Source organism: Bos grunniens, chromosome X (assembly GCF_055505025.1).
Source record: "Bos grunniens cultivar Pamir isolate PY7600 chromosome X, Bosgru_T2T1.0, whole genome shotgun sequence".
In the NCBI taxonomy this organism is placed as follows: Eukaryota; Metazoa; Chordata; class Mammalia; order Artiodactyla; family Bovidae; genus Bos; species Bos grunniens.
The window spans coordinates 109,489,379-109,510,094 of record NC_141194.1 but is presented as its reverse complement, the minus strand read 5'-3'; the positions used below and the strand labels follow the sequence as shown (position 1 = coordinate 109,510,094).

The following is a 20,716-nucleotide window of genomic DNA, read 5'->3' as shown; positions in this document are numbered from 1 at the left end:
TATATATATACGCACACACACACAGATACATACACTTATGGCTGATTCATGTTGTTGTATGCAGAAACCAACACAACACTGTAAAGCAATTATACTTCAATAAAGAATTAAATTTAAAAAAGAGGTGGTATGTATGTACAATGGAATATTACTAAGCTATAAAAAGAATAAAATATTGTCACTTGAAGCAATGTGAATGGATCTAGAGAATATCATACTAAGTAAAATAAGTCAGAGAAAGACAAATATTATGTATCATAAGTGGAATCCAAAAAATAAAATGACTCTCTATATGGATGTGAGAGTTGGACTGTGAAGAAAGCTGAGCACTGAAGAATTGATGCTTTTGAACTGTGGTGTTGGAGAAGACTCTTGAGAGTCCCTTGGACTGCAAGGAGATCCAACCAGTCCATCCTAAAGGAGATCAGTCCTGGGTGTTCATTGGAAGGACTGATGCTAAAGCTGAAACTCCAATACTTTGGCCACCTCATGCAAAGAGCTGACTCATTGGAAAAGCCCCTGATGCTGGGAGGGATTGGGGGCAGGAGGAGAAGGGGACGACAGAGGATGAGATGGCTGGATGGCATCACCAACTCGATGGACATGAGTTTGGGTGAACTCCAGGAGTTGGTGATGGACAGGGAGGCCTGGTGTGCTGCTATTCATGTGGTTGCAAAGAGTCGGACGCAGTCGCGACTAAACTGAACTGAACTGAACTGATACACAAGAGAAACAAACTCACACAGACAGAAAACAAACTCAAGGTTACCAAAGGGGAAAGGGATGGGGGAGGTATAAAAGACTATGGGATTAACAGATACACAGTGACAAGAATTTATTGGTATATCACAGGGAACAATATTCAATATCTTGTAACAATCTATAACAGAAAATAATCTGAAAAAAGAATATTCATATAACTGAATCACTTTCCTCTATACCTAAAACTAACACAATATTGTAAGTCAACCATACTTCAATTAAAAAAAATACTTTGACCAAAGTCAATAATTTATCACAGTCTTCTTTTATTCTAGGAGTTTAGGTACTTACCCGCCAATATCCTGCTTCACAAAGTCCCCAGGTTCTTGTCGTCTTGATTCCACTTGGCCAGTTGTTCCAGGGAGAATATTAATCAGGAAGAGAAGCCCAAGGCCAGCCATGTAGAACTGACTCATTTGTGTGATTATCATCTTCTTAGGCACCAACTTGGAGAGACCTGTGAGTTCCATATTCAGCGGAAGAGGAAAGGAATAGAAGACAAAGGGAAGGAGAAAGAAGAGATGAAAAAAGATTTTATTCAACTCAGAACCATTTAATTTTCATAATATACAGTTACTAAATGCTTACTGTGACAGTTCTCCTTCTCCAATGCCACCAAAATTCACTTCTGGCATACCCTTCTTTTGATTATACCAGAGCCCATCCAATAGAAGGCATAAGTGTAAAGACTCTAAATCAGTAATCAGAAGTCTTAGATTACAATTTCATCTTTTCCCCTGTCTTCTGACTAGGTGAGTCACAGAACTTCTCTCAGCCTCAGTTACCTCTTATAATCCAAGATCCTAAAATAATCTCTCATCTTCACTTTATTTCCCCCCAATCCTGTTTGATTTCTTACTATCACAAATGTCTTTTCATGAGTAATTATGTAATATTGTAGAAAATCTTAGGATATTAAGACCTGGAATCTCTTTCTTGAATTTTTGGGATTGATTCTCATCTTGATATGGTTAGATGGTTTTTCAAAATATAAAAAGGCCTGGAGTAGAGGGACTGTTTCCTCTAAATCAGATTAAGAAACTGCTGAATGATGAGACACGATGTTTTCCCATAAAGAAATATTTGAGGGCAAAGCCAGCCCAAAATAGGGCCACAACATAAAGAAGAAATCCAAGCCTAGTCTCCTGGTATAGAAGTCCCTCCATGGTCAGCAGATTAAACTGATTATGTGATTTAGAGTTGTCTATATGCAAGGCTGTTTTATGAACCCTGGCTTGGTGGAGGTTTACCCAGGACGTGGGGTTAAGAAAACAGTGTAAAGAGCCACTTGCTTGTATCCTTATGGCCTCTTAGAATCTGAGACATTGACCACTTGAAGAAGACCTAATTCTGACCCAGCACCATACTCTTTTTCAGTCATAGAGGTGGTTTAATTTTCAGAAGGCATAGAAGGATATGGAACATTTTTCCCAAGGAAAGCTTATACAAGAGACTAATATGTAAAACAGATACATGCTGAAGAACTATTCTGATTGATGAGAAGATGAAGGAAAAAAGTCTTTCTAAATTGATCCTCACTCTCCTTGTCCCAAAGCACCCAGTAGGTTCTATATTGGGGCTTCCCTGGTGGCTCAGCTGGTAAAGAATCTGCCTGCAATGCAGGAGACCTGAGTTCGATCCCTAGGTTGGGAAGATCCCCTGGAGAAGGGATCAGGTACCCACTCCAGTATTCTGGCCTGGAGAATTCCATGGGCAGAGGAGCCTTGCAGGCTACAGTCCATGGGATCACAAAGAGTGAGACATGACTGAGCAACTTTCACTCACTCACTCAGGTTCTGCTTTAGATTGTCTTCTTAAATCTGGTGCAGGCATAGAATACTATGATATTCAAGAAGACAGATTTCTGACATGGGAAAATGTCCACAGCATAGATAGAAATAGTCACAGTATTAAGTTGCATCATATAAATGTGCCAGTATTTGACAATTTTTCTTTCATAAAACATCAATTTCTAATGCTCAACCTAATAAGTCCTGTGATGATCATGATTCATGAGCTGTATGAGTTGATGGCTATTTTACAAAAATCAATAAAAACAGTACAGTTAAGAAAATCATAGCATATGAGGAAGAAAATACAGTGCATAAAGAGACAACTCTAAGGCAAGAGAAACACCTGTAGTATGGGCAATAACTTTGACATATGTTCAAACTTTCATAGGACCCAAAGTTTGAAAATCACATGAGAAAGATTAATACTCAGATAATCATGATTGATAAATACTCTACAGGAAAAAAGAGAGTTGGTACAGGATATGAAGTCCAAATTGTAGAAATCATCCATGGACTATAGGACAGAACTATGATGCATACTCAAAAAACATGAGTATCTGAGTAACAATCCTGGATTTAGGAGAAGGTGGCCATGCTGCATGGGCAAAGATACCAGTAGTGTGTGCTCATCTATGCTATTCTAGTATATAACTATGGTTTGCGATCAAATGATCACGGTAAACAAGCCGCAAACCTTCACACTAAGCATAGATGCCAATGACACAGAAGCAAATGCCCATGATTTGGAAGGAGAAAACTATGATGCATAAGAAGACAAAAATGTTATATGAACTCATGACTAAGATATTAATACATGTTTAAATAACCATTATGCATGAGAAGACATTCATAACATATAAAAGAAGTTGGACATAATGTGTGCCCTCCAACTACCATGACACTTGTTAGCAAACAAATTATTATAATTCATGTGAACATTTATGATATAAAACCATTTGGCCAGGGTATATGTCAGAAAACTGTAATAAGCCTAGTAAACACTGACCAAGAGAAGACGTCCTTGGTACATATTTCATTAAGACATTGCATGTGATCAAAAGAATGCCACTAGAGTACTTTACAAAAATGTGAACATACTTAGTAACATTAAACTGTACCATTAAAACAGTTGTTTATGTGTTTTTAACCAGAATTAATTTTTTAATTAAAAACAACATGGAACAGGTAGCTTTAGCAAGATAGCACATATCTGTAAAACAGGACCCAACTCTGATACGTGTACAGAGAAATATGGCACTTTAGCTGTTATCAGCATTAAATGAACATAAATCCATGTACATGATCATGTACATGTAAATGATGTAAATCCATGTAAATGATCAACCTCAGATGATCATCAAACAAGTGCAGATAAGGACAGTAGAAGGCCAGATGTTTAAAATTCTTCTGCCAACCTTGCTGAATTTTCAAGTGACCACAGTGCATAAACTGAAAACCATGACACTTAAAGAAAGACCCTTCAAACATAATAAAACATCTATGAAGCTAGAGACATCTATGGTATATACTTAAACAACCATGATGAATGTGAAGAAGCATTTGGTATATTAGTCCTTAACTGGGATATGTGCACACACAATGTGTGCATCATGGCAACCATGATACAGGAATTAAGTGACATGGTTTAGGAGGAGATGGTCATGCTAGACTGCCACGAGGTACGAACAGAAGCCATGGTCCAAGAGTAGGCAGACATGCTGTACTTTTTTTCACTGGGTAAGAAAGGTTAAGATATAGATGCAAGAGGTCACAATGAAGAATAGATATCTTTCAAGTAATGATGACCACAGTGAATAAATTATTATTTATAACATGTGAACAAATATAATTCACATATTCATGGTAAATACACTGAAAATTATAGAAAAAGAACATCATATAGTGACATGAATATTCAAACAAGTATGTTGCAAGCTCATGCTCAGTTGCTTCAGTCATGTCTAACTCTTTGCAAGCCCATGGGATTTTCCCAGCAAGAATACTTGATTGGGTTGCCATTTCCTTCTCCAGTGTTGAGTAGAATGTAAAACCTAATAATAGTTGTTTAAAATTAGTATAAAGAAGCCAGTTCACATTGCAAAACTAGACAACCATGGTGTATGCTCATATAAGTACAGCAAATTAAACACCAATGACATATGAACTTAAAACCATTGGGTGTATTCAGATAACCATGGCCACAACGGCAGATCCCTTTGGTAGGTGCAGATTGGCTATAATACAAGAAGCCCTTGTGCAGGCTCAGATAATCTTGGTGTTAGAACAAATTATCCACGGTACAGGAACACACAATTATGACACATGCCCAAGCCACCATAACATGGCACTGCACAGCCAAAATTTAGCAAATGGTTATTCAACCAATTTACTCTTCTCCAGAGATAAAGGAAGTTACAAGGAACTAACAAGAGGAAATCTCCATTAGCTGATAACTTACAAATTAATATCTCCATCCTACAACTCTCCTGTAACCCATATCTGCACTTTGATGTCCGAGAAGCATCTTAAACCTAACATGTTCATATCTGAGGTTCAGATATCTACTTACACACACACACACACACACACAGACCTGGATCACCTGTCATCTTTTTCATCACATATAATGGTAACTCCACTTTCCATTTGTTCAGAGTTAACACTCTGATGTTATTCTTGATTCCACTTTTGCTCTCACACCCACACTCAATCCATAAACAAGTCTCATGGGCATTCCACTCAAAAGGCAACATATTCAGAACAAAACCACTGGTCATCACCTCTGCTGCTATGACTCTGGCTCATCATCTCTTGCTGAGATCATTGTAAAAGCTTCTTAACTGGTCTTGCTGCCTCTGCTCTTGGTCCCCTGTGGTCTGTTCTTTAAATAGCAGACAGTGAAATGATAAAGTGTTAAGTCAGATCATGCCTCTCATCTGTTCAAAAATCCTCCAATTGATTCCCATTTCAAAATCCTTATTATGAGCTAAAAGAACCTACATGATCTTATCCCCAAGTAACTGGCTAATCTCTGCTACCCTCCTATCTTACACACTCCATTTCAGCCACATGGCCTCCTTGCAGCTCATTGGATATGCCTGGCATACTTCAGTTCTAGAGCCTTTGAAGATGATATTGCCTGTACCTGGAGTATTCTTCCATCCAGTTTCCAGATATTTTATTCATTTCCTCACTTCAGATATTTATTCAAACATCATGTTTCTCACTGAGGCCCTCCCTGAATATCCTAAATAAAAATTAAATCCTTCTACACACCCCAGTGATGCTTTCTAAGGCCCACTTGACTTTACATTCCAGGATGTCTGGCTCTAGGTGAGTGATCACACCATTGTGATTATCTGGGTCGTGAAGATCTTTTTTGTACAGTTCTTCTGTGTATTCTTGCCACCTCTTCTTAATATCTTCTGCTTCTGTTAGGTCCATACAATTTCTGTCCTTTATCGAGCCCATCTTTGCATGAAATGTTCCCTTGGTATCTCTAATTTTCTTGACGAGATCTCTAGTCTTTCCCCTTCTGTTGTTTTCCTCTATTTCTTTGCATTGATCACTGAGGAAGGCTTTCTTATCTCTTCTTGCTATTCTTTGGAACTCTGCATTCAGATGCTTATATCTTTCCTTTTCTCCTTTGCTTTTCCCTTCTCTTCTTTTCACAGATATTTGTAAGGCCTCCCCAGACAGCCATTTTGCTTTTTTGCATTTCTTTTCCATGGGGATGGTCTTAATCCCTGTCTCCTGTACAATGTCACGAACCTCATTCCATAGTTCATCAGGCACTCTATCTAAAAAGCCTCTTGATGAAAGTGAAAGTGGAGAGTGAAAAAGTTGGCTTAAAGCTCAACATTCAGAAAATGAAGATCATGGCATCCAGTCCCATCACTTCATGGGAAATAGATGGGGAAACAGTGGAAACAGTGGCAGACTTTATTTTTCTGGGCTCCAAAATCACTACAGATGGTGACTGCAGCCATGAAATTAAAAGATGCTTACTCCTTGGAAGGAAAGTTATGACCAACCTAGATAGCATATTCAAAAGCAGAGACATTACTTTGCCAACAAAGGTCTGTCTAGTCAAGGCTATGGTTTTTCCTGTGGTCATGTATGGATGTGAGAGTTGGACTGTGAAGAAAGCTGAGCACTGAAGAATTGATGCTTTTGAACTGTGGTGTTGGGGAAGACTGTTGAGAGTCCCTTGGACTGCAAGGAGATCCAAACAGTCCATTCTGAAGGAGATCAGCCCTGGGATTTCTTTGGAAGGAATGATGCTAAAGCTGAAACTCCAATACTTTGGGCACCTCATGCGAAGAGTTGACTCATTGGAAAAGACTCGGATGCTGGGATGGATTGGGGGCAGGAGGAGAAGGGGACGACAGAGGATGAGATGGCTAGATGGCATCACTGACTTGGTAGACGTGAGTCTCAGTGAACTCCGGGAGTTGGTGATGGACAGGGAGGCCTGGTGTGCTGCGATTCATGGGGTCGCAGAGAGTCGGACATGACTGAGCGACTGAACTGAACTGAATACACCCCAGATATTCCTTATGTAGTTTCCAGGTTTAATTTTTCTCCTTTGCACTTCTTGCACTGTTGTTCCTGCTGTTATTCAGTCACTCAGTCATGTCCAACGCTTTGCAACCCCATGGACTACAGCACACCAGGCTTCCCTGTCCTTCACTATCACCTGGAGTTTGCTCAAACTTATGTCCATGAGTCAGTGATGCCATCCAATCACCTCATCCTTTGTCATCCCCTCCTCTTCCTGCCTTCAGTCTTTCCCAGCATCAGGGTCTTTTCCAATGAGTTGGCTCTTCACATCAGATGGTCAAATACTGGAGCTTCAGATTCATCATCAGTCGTTTTAATGAATATTCAGGGTTAATTACATTTAGGATTTACTAGTTTGATCTCCGTGCAGTCCAAGGGACTCTCAAGAGTCTTCTGCAGCACCAGAGTTCAAAAGCATCAGTTCTTCAACACTCAGCCTTTATGACCCAACTCTCACATCCATACATGACTACTGGAAAAACCACAGCTTTGACTAGATGGACCTTTGAAGGTAAAGTTATATCTCTGCTTTTTAAGACATGATCTAGGTTTGTCATAGCTTTTCTTCCAAACAGAAAGTGTTTTTTAATTTAATGGCTGCAGTAACCATCTGCAGTGATTTTGGAGCCCAAGAAAATAAAGTCTGTCACTGTTCCCATTGTTTCCCCTTCTCTTTGCATGAAGTGATCACACCATCATGGTTATATATGACCATCAAGGTCACCAAGATCTTTTTTGTATATTTCTTCTGTACATTCTTGCCTCCTCTTCTTAATATTTTCTGCTTCTGTTAGGTCCATATTTTTTCTGCCTTTAATTGTGAAAATATTTGCATGAAATGTTTCCTTGGTATCTCTAATTTTTTTGATGAGATCTCTAGTCTTTCCCATTCTATTATTTTCCTCTATTTATTTGCATTGTTCACTTCTACCATGTATTTTATATTTTTTGTTATCAGCTGTTTCCCCAGTAGAATATGAGCTCAATGGCAACAAGGAATTTTGCTTGGTTTATTTATAGATATATGTTCAATGCATAGAAAACTGCCTGGAAATAATGTATACTTAATAAATAGTTAATGAATGCTATTTTGAAAAAGTCACATCTCTCAATGTGGTAAGAGAGTATAAAGGATAGGGTATAAGTTGGGCTTTGGAACCCACTAAATTAAGAGATGACTTGGAACTACCAAATACTACTCGTGTTAGGCTTTTTATTTAACATAAACTGGTAATAATAATACTCATCCTATCAGAATTCTAAAAATTAAATCATAGAACATACATAAAATGCCTGGCTAAAAACCTGCTACCAGGGTGACTCTGCTGCTATATCATGTCCAAATATAAATTCATTTAATCACAAACATTTGAGCACCTAGTATGTACAAGACACTGATACAATACATTCTTCTATTAGAATTCCCCAAATTCCTTTACCTCAGTCCTTGGAATCTATGAGATATTAACAGTCTGCCTACCAACTCCTCTGCTTGGATGCTATCAGGCACTATCTGCCAGAACTTTACCTGAACAGAGGTATCCCAAGTCCTGTACCCACATACTACAAAGCCAAGTCTGCCATTTTCTTGCCTCAATTTGTCACTGGAATTTCATTTGGTGCCATCTAACTCTACTCTGTCTCAAGACACTGTCAGTATTAAAGGTTCTGGAGTAGGAAACATCCTAGTTCCAATCCTGGACATACCACATAGAAATCCGACATTATTTCTCATCTATAAAATGTTAAAAATGATAATTTTCATGCAAAGATGGGCACAATAAAGGACAGAAATGGTATGGACATAACTGAAGTAGAGGAGGTGGCAATAATACACAGAACTATACAAAAAAAATCTTGATGACCCAGATAACCAAGATGGTGTGATCACTTACCTAGAGCCAGACATCCTAGATTATGAAGTCAAGTGGGCCTTAGGAAGCATCACAACAAGCAAAGCTAGTGGAGGTGTTGGAATTCCAGTTGAGATATTTCAAATCCTAAAAGATGATGCTGTAAAAGTGCTGCACTCAATATGTCAGCAGATTTGAAAAACTGAGCAGTGGCCACATGACTGGAAAAGGTCAGTTTTTATTTCAATCCCAAAGAAAGGCAATACCAAACCAAAAACTGTTCAAACTACCGCACAATTACACTCATCTCACATGCTAGGAAAGTAGTGCTCAAAAACCTCCAATCAAGATTTCAACAGTATGTGAACCAAGAACTTCCAGATGTTCAAGCTGGACTTAGAAAAGGCAAAGGAACCAGAGATCAAATTGCCAACATCTGTTGGATCATCAAAAAAGCAAAAGAGTTCCAGAAAAACATCTACTTCTGCTTCATTGACTATGCTAAAGCCTTTGACTGTGTGGATCACAACAGACTGTGGAAAATTCTTAAAGAGATGGGAGTACCAGACCACCTTATCTGCCTCCTGAGAAACCTGTATGCAGGTAAAGAAGCAACAGTTAAAACTGGACATGGAACAATGGACTGGTTTCAAATCGGGAAAGGAGTATGTCAAGGCTGTATACTGTCATACTGCTTATTTAACTTATATGCAGAGTACATCATGCAAAATTGCAGGCTGGATGAAGCACAAGCTGGAATTAAGATTGCCAGGAGAAATAGAAATAACCTCAGATACACAGATGACACCACCCTTATGGCAGAAAGAGAAGAAGAACTAAGGGGCCTCTTGATGAAAGTGAAAGAGAAGAGTGAAAAAGTAGACTTAAAATTCAACATTCAGCATCCAGTCCCATCACTTCATGGCAAATAGATGGGGAAAGAATGGAAACAGTCAGAGACTTTATTTTGGGGGGCTCCAAAATCACTGCAGATGGTGACTGCAGCCATGAAATTAAAAGACGCTTGCTCCTTGGAAGGAAAGCTATCTCTAACCTAGACAGCATATTAAAAAGCAGAGTCACTGCTAGGCATACACACTGAGGAAACCAGAAGGGAAAGAGACACGTGTACCCCAATGTTCATCGCAGCACTGTTTATAATAGCCAAGACATGGAAGCAACCTAGATGTCCATCAGCAGATGAATGGATAAGAAAGCTGTGGTACATATACACAATGGAGTATTACTCAGCCATTAAAAAGAATACATTTGAATCAGTTCTAATGAGGTGGATGAAACTGGAGCCTATTATACAGAGTGAAGTAAGCCAGAAGGAAAAACATAAATACAGTATACTAACGCATATATACGGAATTTAGAAAGATGGTAACAATAACCCGGTGTACGAGACAGCAAAAGAGACACTGATGTATAGAACAGTCTTATGGACTCTGTGGGAGAGGGAGAGGGTGGGAAGATTTAGGAGAATGGCAATGAAACATGTAAAATATCATGTAGGAAACGAGTTGCCAGTCCAAGTTCGATGCATGATGCTGGATGCTTGGGGCTGGTGCACTGGGACGGCCCAGAGGGATGGTATGGGGAGGGAGGAGGGAGGAGGGTTCGGGATGGGGAACACATGTATACCTGTGGCGGATTCATTTTGATATTTGGCAAAACTAATACAATTATGTAAAGTTTAAAAATAAAATAAAATTGGAAGAATAAAAAAATAAAAAATAAAAAGCAGAGTCATTACTCTGCCAACAAATGTCCATCTAATAAAAGCTGTGGTTTTGCCAGTAGTCATATATGGATGTGAGAGTTGGACTATAAAGAAATCTGAGCATCAAAGAATTGATGCTTTTGTTATTGTTATCTCGTACACAGATGGTATGGGGAGGGAGGAGGGAGGAGGGTTCAGGATGGGGAGCACATGTATACCTGTGATGGATTCATTTTGATATTTGGCAAAACTAATACAATTATGTAAAGTTTAAAAATAAAATTTAAAAAAAAAGAAAAAAAAAAGAAGAATGGATGCTTTTGAACTATTGTGTTGCAGAAGACTCTTGAGAGTCCCTTGGACTGTAAGGAGATCAAACCAATCCATCCTAAAGGAAATCAGTCCTGAATATTCATTGGAAGGAGTGATGCTAAAGCTGAAACTCCAATGCTTTATCCACCTGATGCGAAGAACTGACTCATTTGAAAAGACCTTGATGCTGGGAAAGACTGAAGGCAGGAGAAGAAGGGGACAACATAGGATGAGCTGGTTGGATGGCATCACTGACTCAATGGACATGAGTTTGAGCAACTCTGGGAGTTGGTGATGCACAGGGAAGCCTGGCATGCTGCAGTCCATGGGGTTGCAAAGAGTCAGATGTGACTAAACTGAACTGAATGATAATACTGGCATATGGGAGTTTTATGAGAATTAAATGGCATAATTCATGTACACAATTTAGCATTATATTTGACAGAGTAATCCTTGGTCACTGGAACCTACATATAGATTCCTTGATCTCTTGCCCTCCAATGAGTCTCAGCTCCACCCTAATCCAGCCACTCATTCCCATGGTCATATGTAAACCCTCTCATTACAAATCTATGATTTCAAATAACTATCTGATCATATGTTTCCAACTTTTTTCATGTAGTACTTTCATATTGTCAACTCTTCTATCCTATCTGTGATCACTTGATCTTGCCACCTTTAAATTGCCCATCATCACCTTGGTGCCCTTACTTTCTTTCTTACTCTCCTTGAATTACATGGTGGCTCAGCAGTAAAGAATCCGCCTGCCAATGCTGGAGGCTCAGGAGACATGTGTTCAATCACTGGGTCGAGAAGATCCCCAGGAGGAGGAAATGGCAACCCACTCCAGCATTCTTGCCTGGAAAATCCCATGGACGGAGAAGCCTGGCAGCCTATAGTCTCTGGGATCACAAACAGTCAGACAGAAGTAAGCACACACACACATACATACACACACACCATAATTAAAATCATTATAATCATTGTCTGCAATGAACTCTCCACGCACTTGCCTCTCTCTAACTCTGTTGTGACTGCCTGAAAAAAAACATAAGCCCTGGTTAAATTCATCTCTTTGCAACTGAGCAGATAAATATAGCTGGAGAAAAATCCATAATTATGCCTGACTGGTCTGTCTTTAAATTTTCTCAACATACTTCAAATGTTCCATGATCCTTTTACATTTGCCAAACCAATTCATTCTCCCACTCTCTGAAACAACTATTTTTTACTTTCTCTTTTCTCCTTAATTCTCCAGTAACTCTTCTCCCAGATTCTCAACAGATGGCTTTGCTTCCTATTTTCCAGTAAAAATGAAACAATCAGAAGATTTTATCTTCATAATATCAATTATTAAAGCTACCCAAATCTCTGCCATATACTCTACCCTTTCCTTGTTACCAGAGGTGTCTAGTCTTATCTAATGCTATTCCTTCTGCATGTGCCATGGATCCTATTCCCTTTCTCCTGCTCAAGGATTTTACTTCAGTGATTTTCTTCTCTCTCCCACACTTGTTAGCTTTTCCCTATCTTCTGGCTCATTCCCTGCAGCATATAAAATGATGTAACTATCATCCATGATAAAAAAAAAAAGAAAGCCCTCACTTGTCCTGACATATCCCTCCAACTCTTTCCTAATTTCTCTGCTTCCATTTATGTAACTCATTTCAATAAGTTTTGATATCACTATCTCAACCTCTTCAATTCTCATTTTTTATTCCCCTTATACCAATCAAGTACTTTCACCTATCACTCCAACTAAACCACTCTTATTATTCATTCATTCATTCATTCAGAATTTATGAAGCCTCATCTACTTACCAGGCATTGTTCTAGGTGCTGGGACTACAGTAGTGAACAAAACAGACTAAAAGGGAATCAATGAAGTGAAAACACTAAACCAAGAATTCTTCTTCCTCACATAACTCATATCAAATCCACCCAAACCCAGTCCATATCTACACCTTGATTCATCTCTTCCATACAAACTATCCGCTTAACGTATTGATTTCAAAACAGAATCAGACTCTAACCACTTCTCAGTACCTCCAATGCCCACAAGTTTATCTAAACCATCATCTCACATCACCATGATGGCAATGAATGGCCGCCTAACTTTCTCTCCTTCCTCTCCCGTACTCTACACTCCATTATCCGCACAACAGTTAGAGTTAGTTTTCAAAAAGTGTAAGTTATATTATATCACTCCATTCTCAAGTTTTTCCAGTGGATTTTCATAGAATCCAAAGTACTTGTCATGACCTATAAGTATCTACTTGATTTGACCACTGGCTACTCCTGAATCTCACCTCTTTCTACTTTCCCTCTCCAACACTCATATCAGGTGAAACTGATCTTCCTACTGTTCCCTGAAAACATACCGCATGCTCCTGCCTGAGAGGGCTTTGCTCTTCTCTCTGTCATAAATGCTCTTCTTCCAAATACCATTTTGGTTCACCCTTTTACTTTCCTTAGGATTCTACTTCTGTGTCATTGCTTCAGAGAAACTTTTCCTGATCACTCTTATCTAAAACTGCATACTCCTTCCTCATCTCTTTCTATCCCCTAAGTAGCATTTTTCTTATATAGCACTACCTAAAATTACATTATATACAATATTTACTTGTTTACTTTCTGTTTCTCCCACTAGATGTAAGTTTCATTAGAATGGGGACTTTATTTCTGAGCCATAGAACAGTACCGGGCATATGGAAGCTACTCAGTAAAATATTTGTTGGAAAAAAAAAAAAGAGTGAATGCTTTCTGGTGTTCATGCCCACACTACTCAGGGATCCTTTCGCTCTCAGAGATATATTCTCAAGACTAACATTCCCTTCTAAAACCTTTCCCTCATGCCTTTCAACCCTTCATTTTATGGGAAACAAATGTTCCGTGTCCTCAGCCTCTTAACAGAAAAGTCTCCTTCTCTCTGCCTGAAATAAATTGGGTTTACGTCAAAGACACTACTTCATTAACTTTCCTCTGAAGTGTAGCATGTGCATATTCCCACACATTATGCAACTGAGAGACAGGATCAGAATTATCTCATCTCTTTAATGCCACTTTGAAACTACTCCTCTCCTGTGTGCATACACTCCTCTTTTGAGATTTACACCATTTATCTGTATCACCCTCTGCCCTCATTATTCTTACATTGACCTCCTTAAAGCCTCTTCACATTCACTCAAAACCAGTACTCAACTCACACTTTTTATGTCCTTCTATCATCTTCAGTATTTCATTGTTGGTGTTGATAATATATCTATGTATTCCACTTTAGCAATCTATACCCATAGCCACATTTTCTGTATCTTATATGTAACTGCTCCATAATTGCACGAAAAAGCTTAAACCACAGTATCTTTAATTTCTGTTTTTGTTATTCTAGTTTTTAAACTATTACTTCTATTCCACTTGCTCTTTGAAATTAGTGTTTCTTTCAGTTGATCCTTCTATTGTCTCCTATTCCCTTGGAGTTGCTTAAGTGCTACTTCCTTTCATTTCAAGGCTGAACCCAAGAGTAAATCACTTGAATTACTCTTTCACCAGAACCTTGCATACATGACCTTCCACAATATTTGCCCAGAAATACTTTCTTGGATCAATCAAGCAAGAAATCTGTTTTATCCTAGACTAAAGAATGCTGCTGAAGAAAATTCCAGTCATGCAAAACAGCCCCACAACAATGCCAGAACCATTCAATTTTTTGATTTGTCATAAATCAACACTCTCCACTGAGGTCGCAAAGAGTGCCTATGACTTAGCGACTGAACAACAGCAAGAGCACTCTCCACTACTTCTCTCAACTATTTGTTCTAAACTTTTGTCATTCATCTCAATTTGCCTATTCAAGGAAATTTACAATGGTTCTTAATAAAAAGTCAAGATGCTCAGGAAAGACAAAATATCCACAGCACATACTAACAGTGCTTCTACTCATATACCCTTGTATTCCTTAATCGGTTTCTTCTATACTGACTCAGCTGTGCCTTCTCTCCAAACATCAGAATCTTCATTCCTTTGTCTGATGGCTGTCTCCGGGCTGCTGAAACCCACTTTTGTCTGTGCTAACAGAGAATCAGAAGTGTCTGAGAATTTGAGTCCCCACACCTGGGTAGCCCTTAACCAGGATTAACAGGTACAGAGGTACAAATACTGCAGCTCCCTGGTGGGGACAACGCTGAGGTGTGAGCCACACTGTCTCCATTACACTTTGCTTGACATATTATCCTTGCTTGGCCTCCTTACCTTCCTTGCCCCACTTTCCACTTCTGCATTGGTTTTTCCTGAGACTACTTCCTAATAAGCCACTTTCACATGAATCCTAATCTGAGTCTGCTTCTGTGGAACCTAACTTGAGACATTAACCCTGACCCAACCTACAAAAATATTTACTTTAAGAAATATCTCTGGGGGTCCAATGGTTAAGAATTCACCTTGCAATACAAAGGACATGAGTTTGATCCCTCATTGGGAAACTAAGATCCCACAAGCTGCAAAGCAACTAAGCCTGAGCACCACAACTAGAAAGTCCCTGCACTGTAACAAAAAATCCTTCAGGACACAATGAAGATTCTGTGTGCCATAACTAAGACTTGATGCAACCAAATAAATGTTTTTAATATATTCACTTTTATATTTACCCTTACTTTCTCTTCTATTTATTTCATAAAACAAGGTTAACCTGTTCACCTTAAGGATAATCCAGTAATATAAGCTCCTGGTCTCATCAGCTCCTTTCCCCTCCATCAGTTTTCCTACTCATACTTGACTATATTAGATTTCCCCTCTCTAATGACTCCTTTCTCTTAGACTATAAACATAATCAAGCTTCTCTCATCTGAAAAAAAAGATTCTATTCATATGCTCCTTTCTAGTTACCTTCTTTCCTTTCTTCATCAATCAAGCTTATTGCTCAAGTAATTCGTTAACTCCACATTACTTACCTTCTATTCATTCTTTTATCAACTACAATACATTCTACCTTCTTCCCTGATCATTTCACTGAAACTATGTACTACTACGTCAGTGATCATCACTAATGGTGGTATTAAAAATATAACCCATACTTAGCATACATTAGATTGAACTTTTCTCTTTTTTTTCTTTTCATTTTCTCATTTATTTTTTCTTTTTGATAGCAATGACCACAACTACCTCCTCTAAAATTCTTTGGATTCCATGTTACCATCCTAGTTATTATAGACCTGTGTCCATTTCTAATCCATCTCCTTTGCAGACTTCTATATGCTAAGTCACTTCAGTCGTGTCCAACTCTGTGCAACGCTATAGACGGCAGCCCACCAGGCTTCCCCATCCCTGGGATTCTCCAGGCAAGAACACTGGAGTGGGTTGCCATTTCCTTCTCCAATGCATGAAAGTGAAAAGTGAAAGTGAAGTTGCTCAGTCATGTCCGACCCTCAGTGACCCCATGGACTTCAGCCTCCCAGGCTCCTCTGTCCATGGGATTTTCCAGGCAAGAGTACTGGAAAATGGCAAAAGTGGGGTGCCATTGCCTGCTCCGGGGCTTCTATATGGATACCTCTAAAATTTGGGGTTCCCTGGCTCTGGACTAATAACACGGTTCAAAATATCTCTTCTCAATTTCTCATTAAAAGAGGTAGATAGCAACAAAAAACAGTGAGGGAAGGGGAGTATAATTGTCAAAATTAATGGAAAAGAGACAAAATTCAATGTCTAAAGGAAATTTAATTATATATATTGCTGTTAAGAATGAATTAAGATAAATTACACAACACATGTTCCATCCTTTAAAATAGAATACATAGACCCAAAAGCTGTTGGGAAAGACAAGCCAATGTCACATCAATACTACAACTTAGAAACCTAAAGGCTGAATTAGCCAAAAATGTATATGGTGACATAATATATTTTGTATTGTACTGTTCTTTGAAGCATATAGATGGTATTCTTTCCCATCCCTACTAGAAGCAACAATTCCTAATACTTTCTACTTTCAATAACACTACTACAGAATACATAAAACAAGAAATACTGTAAAGTAAAAAATAAAATAAAATATATAAAAAAAGATATTGGAAAAAAAAAAGATATTGGCTTGTTGAGGTAAATTAACACACCAGTTTGCAACAGATTAAGCTGAAAAAGATGAAAACAAATTCAAACACCATAATTAATACAACTGATAAACATAAACTGACATTTGTTCTCTACATAACACATAATACTACTTCTTTTCAAGCACCATCTCAAGGAAAATAAACAGGTAAAATTACAGAATAAAACTTTATTTTGAGAGGGATGTGCCCAGAGCTGAACAGATAGATAAATTCATAAACCAATATTCTTCAACACCTTTAATTAAGCAAAACAGAATGAAAAGTATCTCAAGAAAATAAAATAAAAACAATAACCCAACGAAAAGTTAAAGGAAAAAAACAGAATTACAAAAACAAACACAAATATCTCTGGAAAATATCTTTCTATTTGGTTTTGTGAAATGACCACAAATAATATCTTTCAGAGGAACTGATAAGTATACATACAAAGAAAACCAAGAACACAGAGTCTAGGAATTGTAAAAAAGAAACAATGAGAACAGAAAGCAAACCTCACATACTTCAGATTTTGAATTATCAGACATATATGCAAACAAACCAGAAATCAAATCACTAACATTCGTTGGATCATAGAGAAAGCAAGGGAATTCCAGAAAAACACCTATTTCTGCTTCATTGACTACGCTAAAGCCTTTTACTGTGTGGATCATAACAAACTGTGGAAAATTATTAAAGAGATGAGAATACCAGACTCCCTTACCTGTGTCCTGAGAAACCTGCATGTAGGTTAAGAAGAAACAGTTAGAACCAAACATGGAACAATGGACTGGTTCAAAACTGGGAAAGGAGTACATCAAGGCTGTATACGGTCACCTTGCTTATTTAACTTCTGTGCAGACTATAACATGTGAAATGATGGCTGGATGAAGCACACACTGGAATCAAGATTGCCAGGAGAAATATCAACAACCTCAGATATGCAGATGACATCACCCTAATGGCAGAAAGCGAAGAGGAACTAAAGAGTCTCTTGATGAAGGTGAAAGAGGAGAGTAAAAAGCCTGGCTCTACATTCAAAAAACAAAGATCATGGCATCCAGTCTCATCACTTCATGCAAATAGAAGGGGAAAAAATGGAAAAAGTGACAGACATTATTTTCTAGAGCTTCAAAATCACTGTAGATGGTGACTGCAGCCATGAAATTAAAAGACACTTGCTCTTTGGAAGAAAAGCTATGATGAACCTAGATAACATTATAGGGACAAGCAGGGACATCACATTGCTGACAAAGGTCCATATAGTCAAAGCTATGGGTTTTCCAGTAGTGATGTATGGATGTGAAAGTTGGACCATAAAGAAGGCTGAGTGCTGCAGAACTGACGCTTTTAAACTGTGGTGTTGGAGAAGACCCTTGAGAGTCCCTTAGACAGAAAGGAGATCAAACCAGTCAATCCTAAAGGAAATCAACCCTGAATATTCATTGGAAGGACTGATGCTCAAGCTGAACCTCTAAGACTTTGGCCACCTGATGTGAAGAGCTGATTCACTGGAAAAGATCCTAATGTTGGGAAAGATTGAGGGCAGGAGAAGGGGGTGACAGAGGATAAGATTATTGGATGGCATCATCAACTCCGATGGACATGAGTTTGAGCAAGCTTTGGGAGACAGTGAAGGAGAGGGAGGCCTGGCGTCCTGCAGACCATAGGGTCACAGAGTGGGACATGACTGAGCAATTGTACAACAATAGGTTTTGGGTCGTGTTTTCATTGCCCTTTGTTTCTAGGTATTTTTTTTTAATTTCTTCTATGATTTCTTCAGTATCTCTTGCTTATTTAGTAGCATAATGTTTAGCCTCCATGAGTTTGTGGGTTTTTTTTTTACAGTTTTTTTTTTTTTTTCCTGTAATTGATATCTAACCTTAAAACATTGTGGTTGAAAAAGATGTTTGATACAATTTCAATTTTCTTAAATTTGCTGAGGCTTGATTTGTGACCCAAGATGTAATCTATCCTAGAGAATGTTCCATGTACACTTGAGATGAAAATGTATTCTGCTGGTTTCAAATGGAATGCCCTATAAATATCAATTAAGTCTATCTGGTCTAATGTGTCATTTAAGGCTTGTGTTTCCTTATTAATTTTCTGTCTGGATGATCTATCTATTGGTGTAAGTGGGGTGTTAAAGTCCTCCAGTATTATTGTATTACTGTTTATTTCTCCTTTTATGGCTGTCAGCATTTGCCTTATGGACTGAGGTGCATATAATGTTGTCCCAGAGGTCTCTGAGACTGTGCTCCTTTCTTTTCATTCTTTTATCTTTTTTTTTAATTTAAATTAATTTTATTTTTTAACTTTACAATATTGTATTGGTTTTGCCATATATCAACATGCATCTGCCACAGGTATACACGTGTTCCCCATCCTGAACCCTCCTCCCTCCCCGTACCATCCCTCTGGGTTGTCCCAGTGCACCAGCCCCAAGCATCCAGTATCGTGCATCGAACCTGGACTGGCGACTCATTTCATATATGATATTATACATGTTTCAATGCCATTCTCCCAAATCATCCCACCCTCTCCCACACATTCTTTTATCTTTATTCTGTTCAACAGTTATTTCCACCATTCTATCCTCCAGCTCATTATCCATTCTTCTGCCTCATTTATTGTCCTTTTGATTCCCTCCAGTGTATTTTTCATTTCAGTTACTATATTGTTCATTGGTGTTCATTTGTTCTTTAGTTTTCCTAGGTCCTTGTTAAATATTTCTTGTATCCTCTCAATGTGTGCCTACATTCTATTTCTGAGATCTTGGATCATCTTTACTATCATTACTCTGAATTCTTTTTCTGGTAGATTGCCTATTTCCTCTTCATTTATTTGGTCTTGTGGGTTTTTACCTTGCTTCTTTATCTGCAACATATTTCTCTGTCATCTCAATTTGTCTAATATACTGTGTTTATGGTTTCCTTTCCCCAGGCTGTAGGGTTGTATTTCCTCTTGTTTCTGGTCTCTGCTCCCAGTGGGTGAAGTTGATCCACTGACTTGCAGAGGCTTCTGGTAGGAGAGACTACTGCCTGTGCTCTGGTGGGTCAAACTGAGTCTTTTCCCTTTGATGCACCAGGCTATATCAGGTGGTGTGTTTTGTGGGGTTTATGAGCTGAGTATGACTTTAGGTAGCCTGTGTGCAAATGGGTGGGGTTGTGTTCCTATCTTGCTGCTTGTTTGGTGTGAGGTGTCCAGCTCTGGAGCCTGCAGGCAGTTGGGTGGAGCCAAGTCTTAGTGTTGAAATGGATAACTCCAGGAGAGTACATGCTGATTAATACTCCCTGGGCCTGGAAATTCTCTGGTAGAGGGTCCTGGACTCAGTATTCCCACCACAGAGGCACAGGCCCAAACGCTGGCCTGGTAACCAAGAGCCCACAAGCCCACAAGCATGGCCAGAGAAAAAAGAAAAAAGAAGGAAAAGAAAACAGAGAAACAAAAATCCAAGAACCAAACCAAGAAAATGACAGAAAGAAAACCAAACACAAATAGACAAAGAAATAAGAAAACCAAAAACAAGAGAAAAAAGAACTCAAAAATAAAAACAATCAATAAAGACTAAACTAACAGTCATAAATGAGGGGAAAAAAGCAAATCAAAAAGCATTCTAAAAAAAGTGAA

General features: G+C 38.5%; 1 protein-coding gene across 2 annotated transcripts in view; it reads right to left on the bottom strand.

The window, feature by feature from the left end:
- The window catches only part of GABRA3 (gamma-aminobutyric acid type A receptor subunit alpha3), a 242,931-nt gene that overhangs the window by 142,451 nt on the left and 79,764 nt on the right, over positions 1 to 20,716 (bottom strand). For both annotated transcript variants that reach the window (XM_086388135.1, XM_086388136.1), the window contains one exon: positions 1,054 to 1,219. In XM_086388135.1, coding sequence (XP_086244261.1) covers positions 1,054 to 1,193 — 140 coding nt within the window. In that variant the 5' untranslated portion in view covers positions 1,194 to 1,219. The remainder of the gene's footprint in view (positions 1 to 1,053; positions 1,220 to 20,716) is intronic.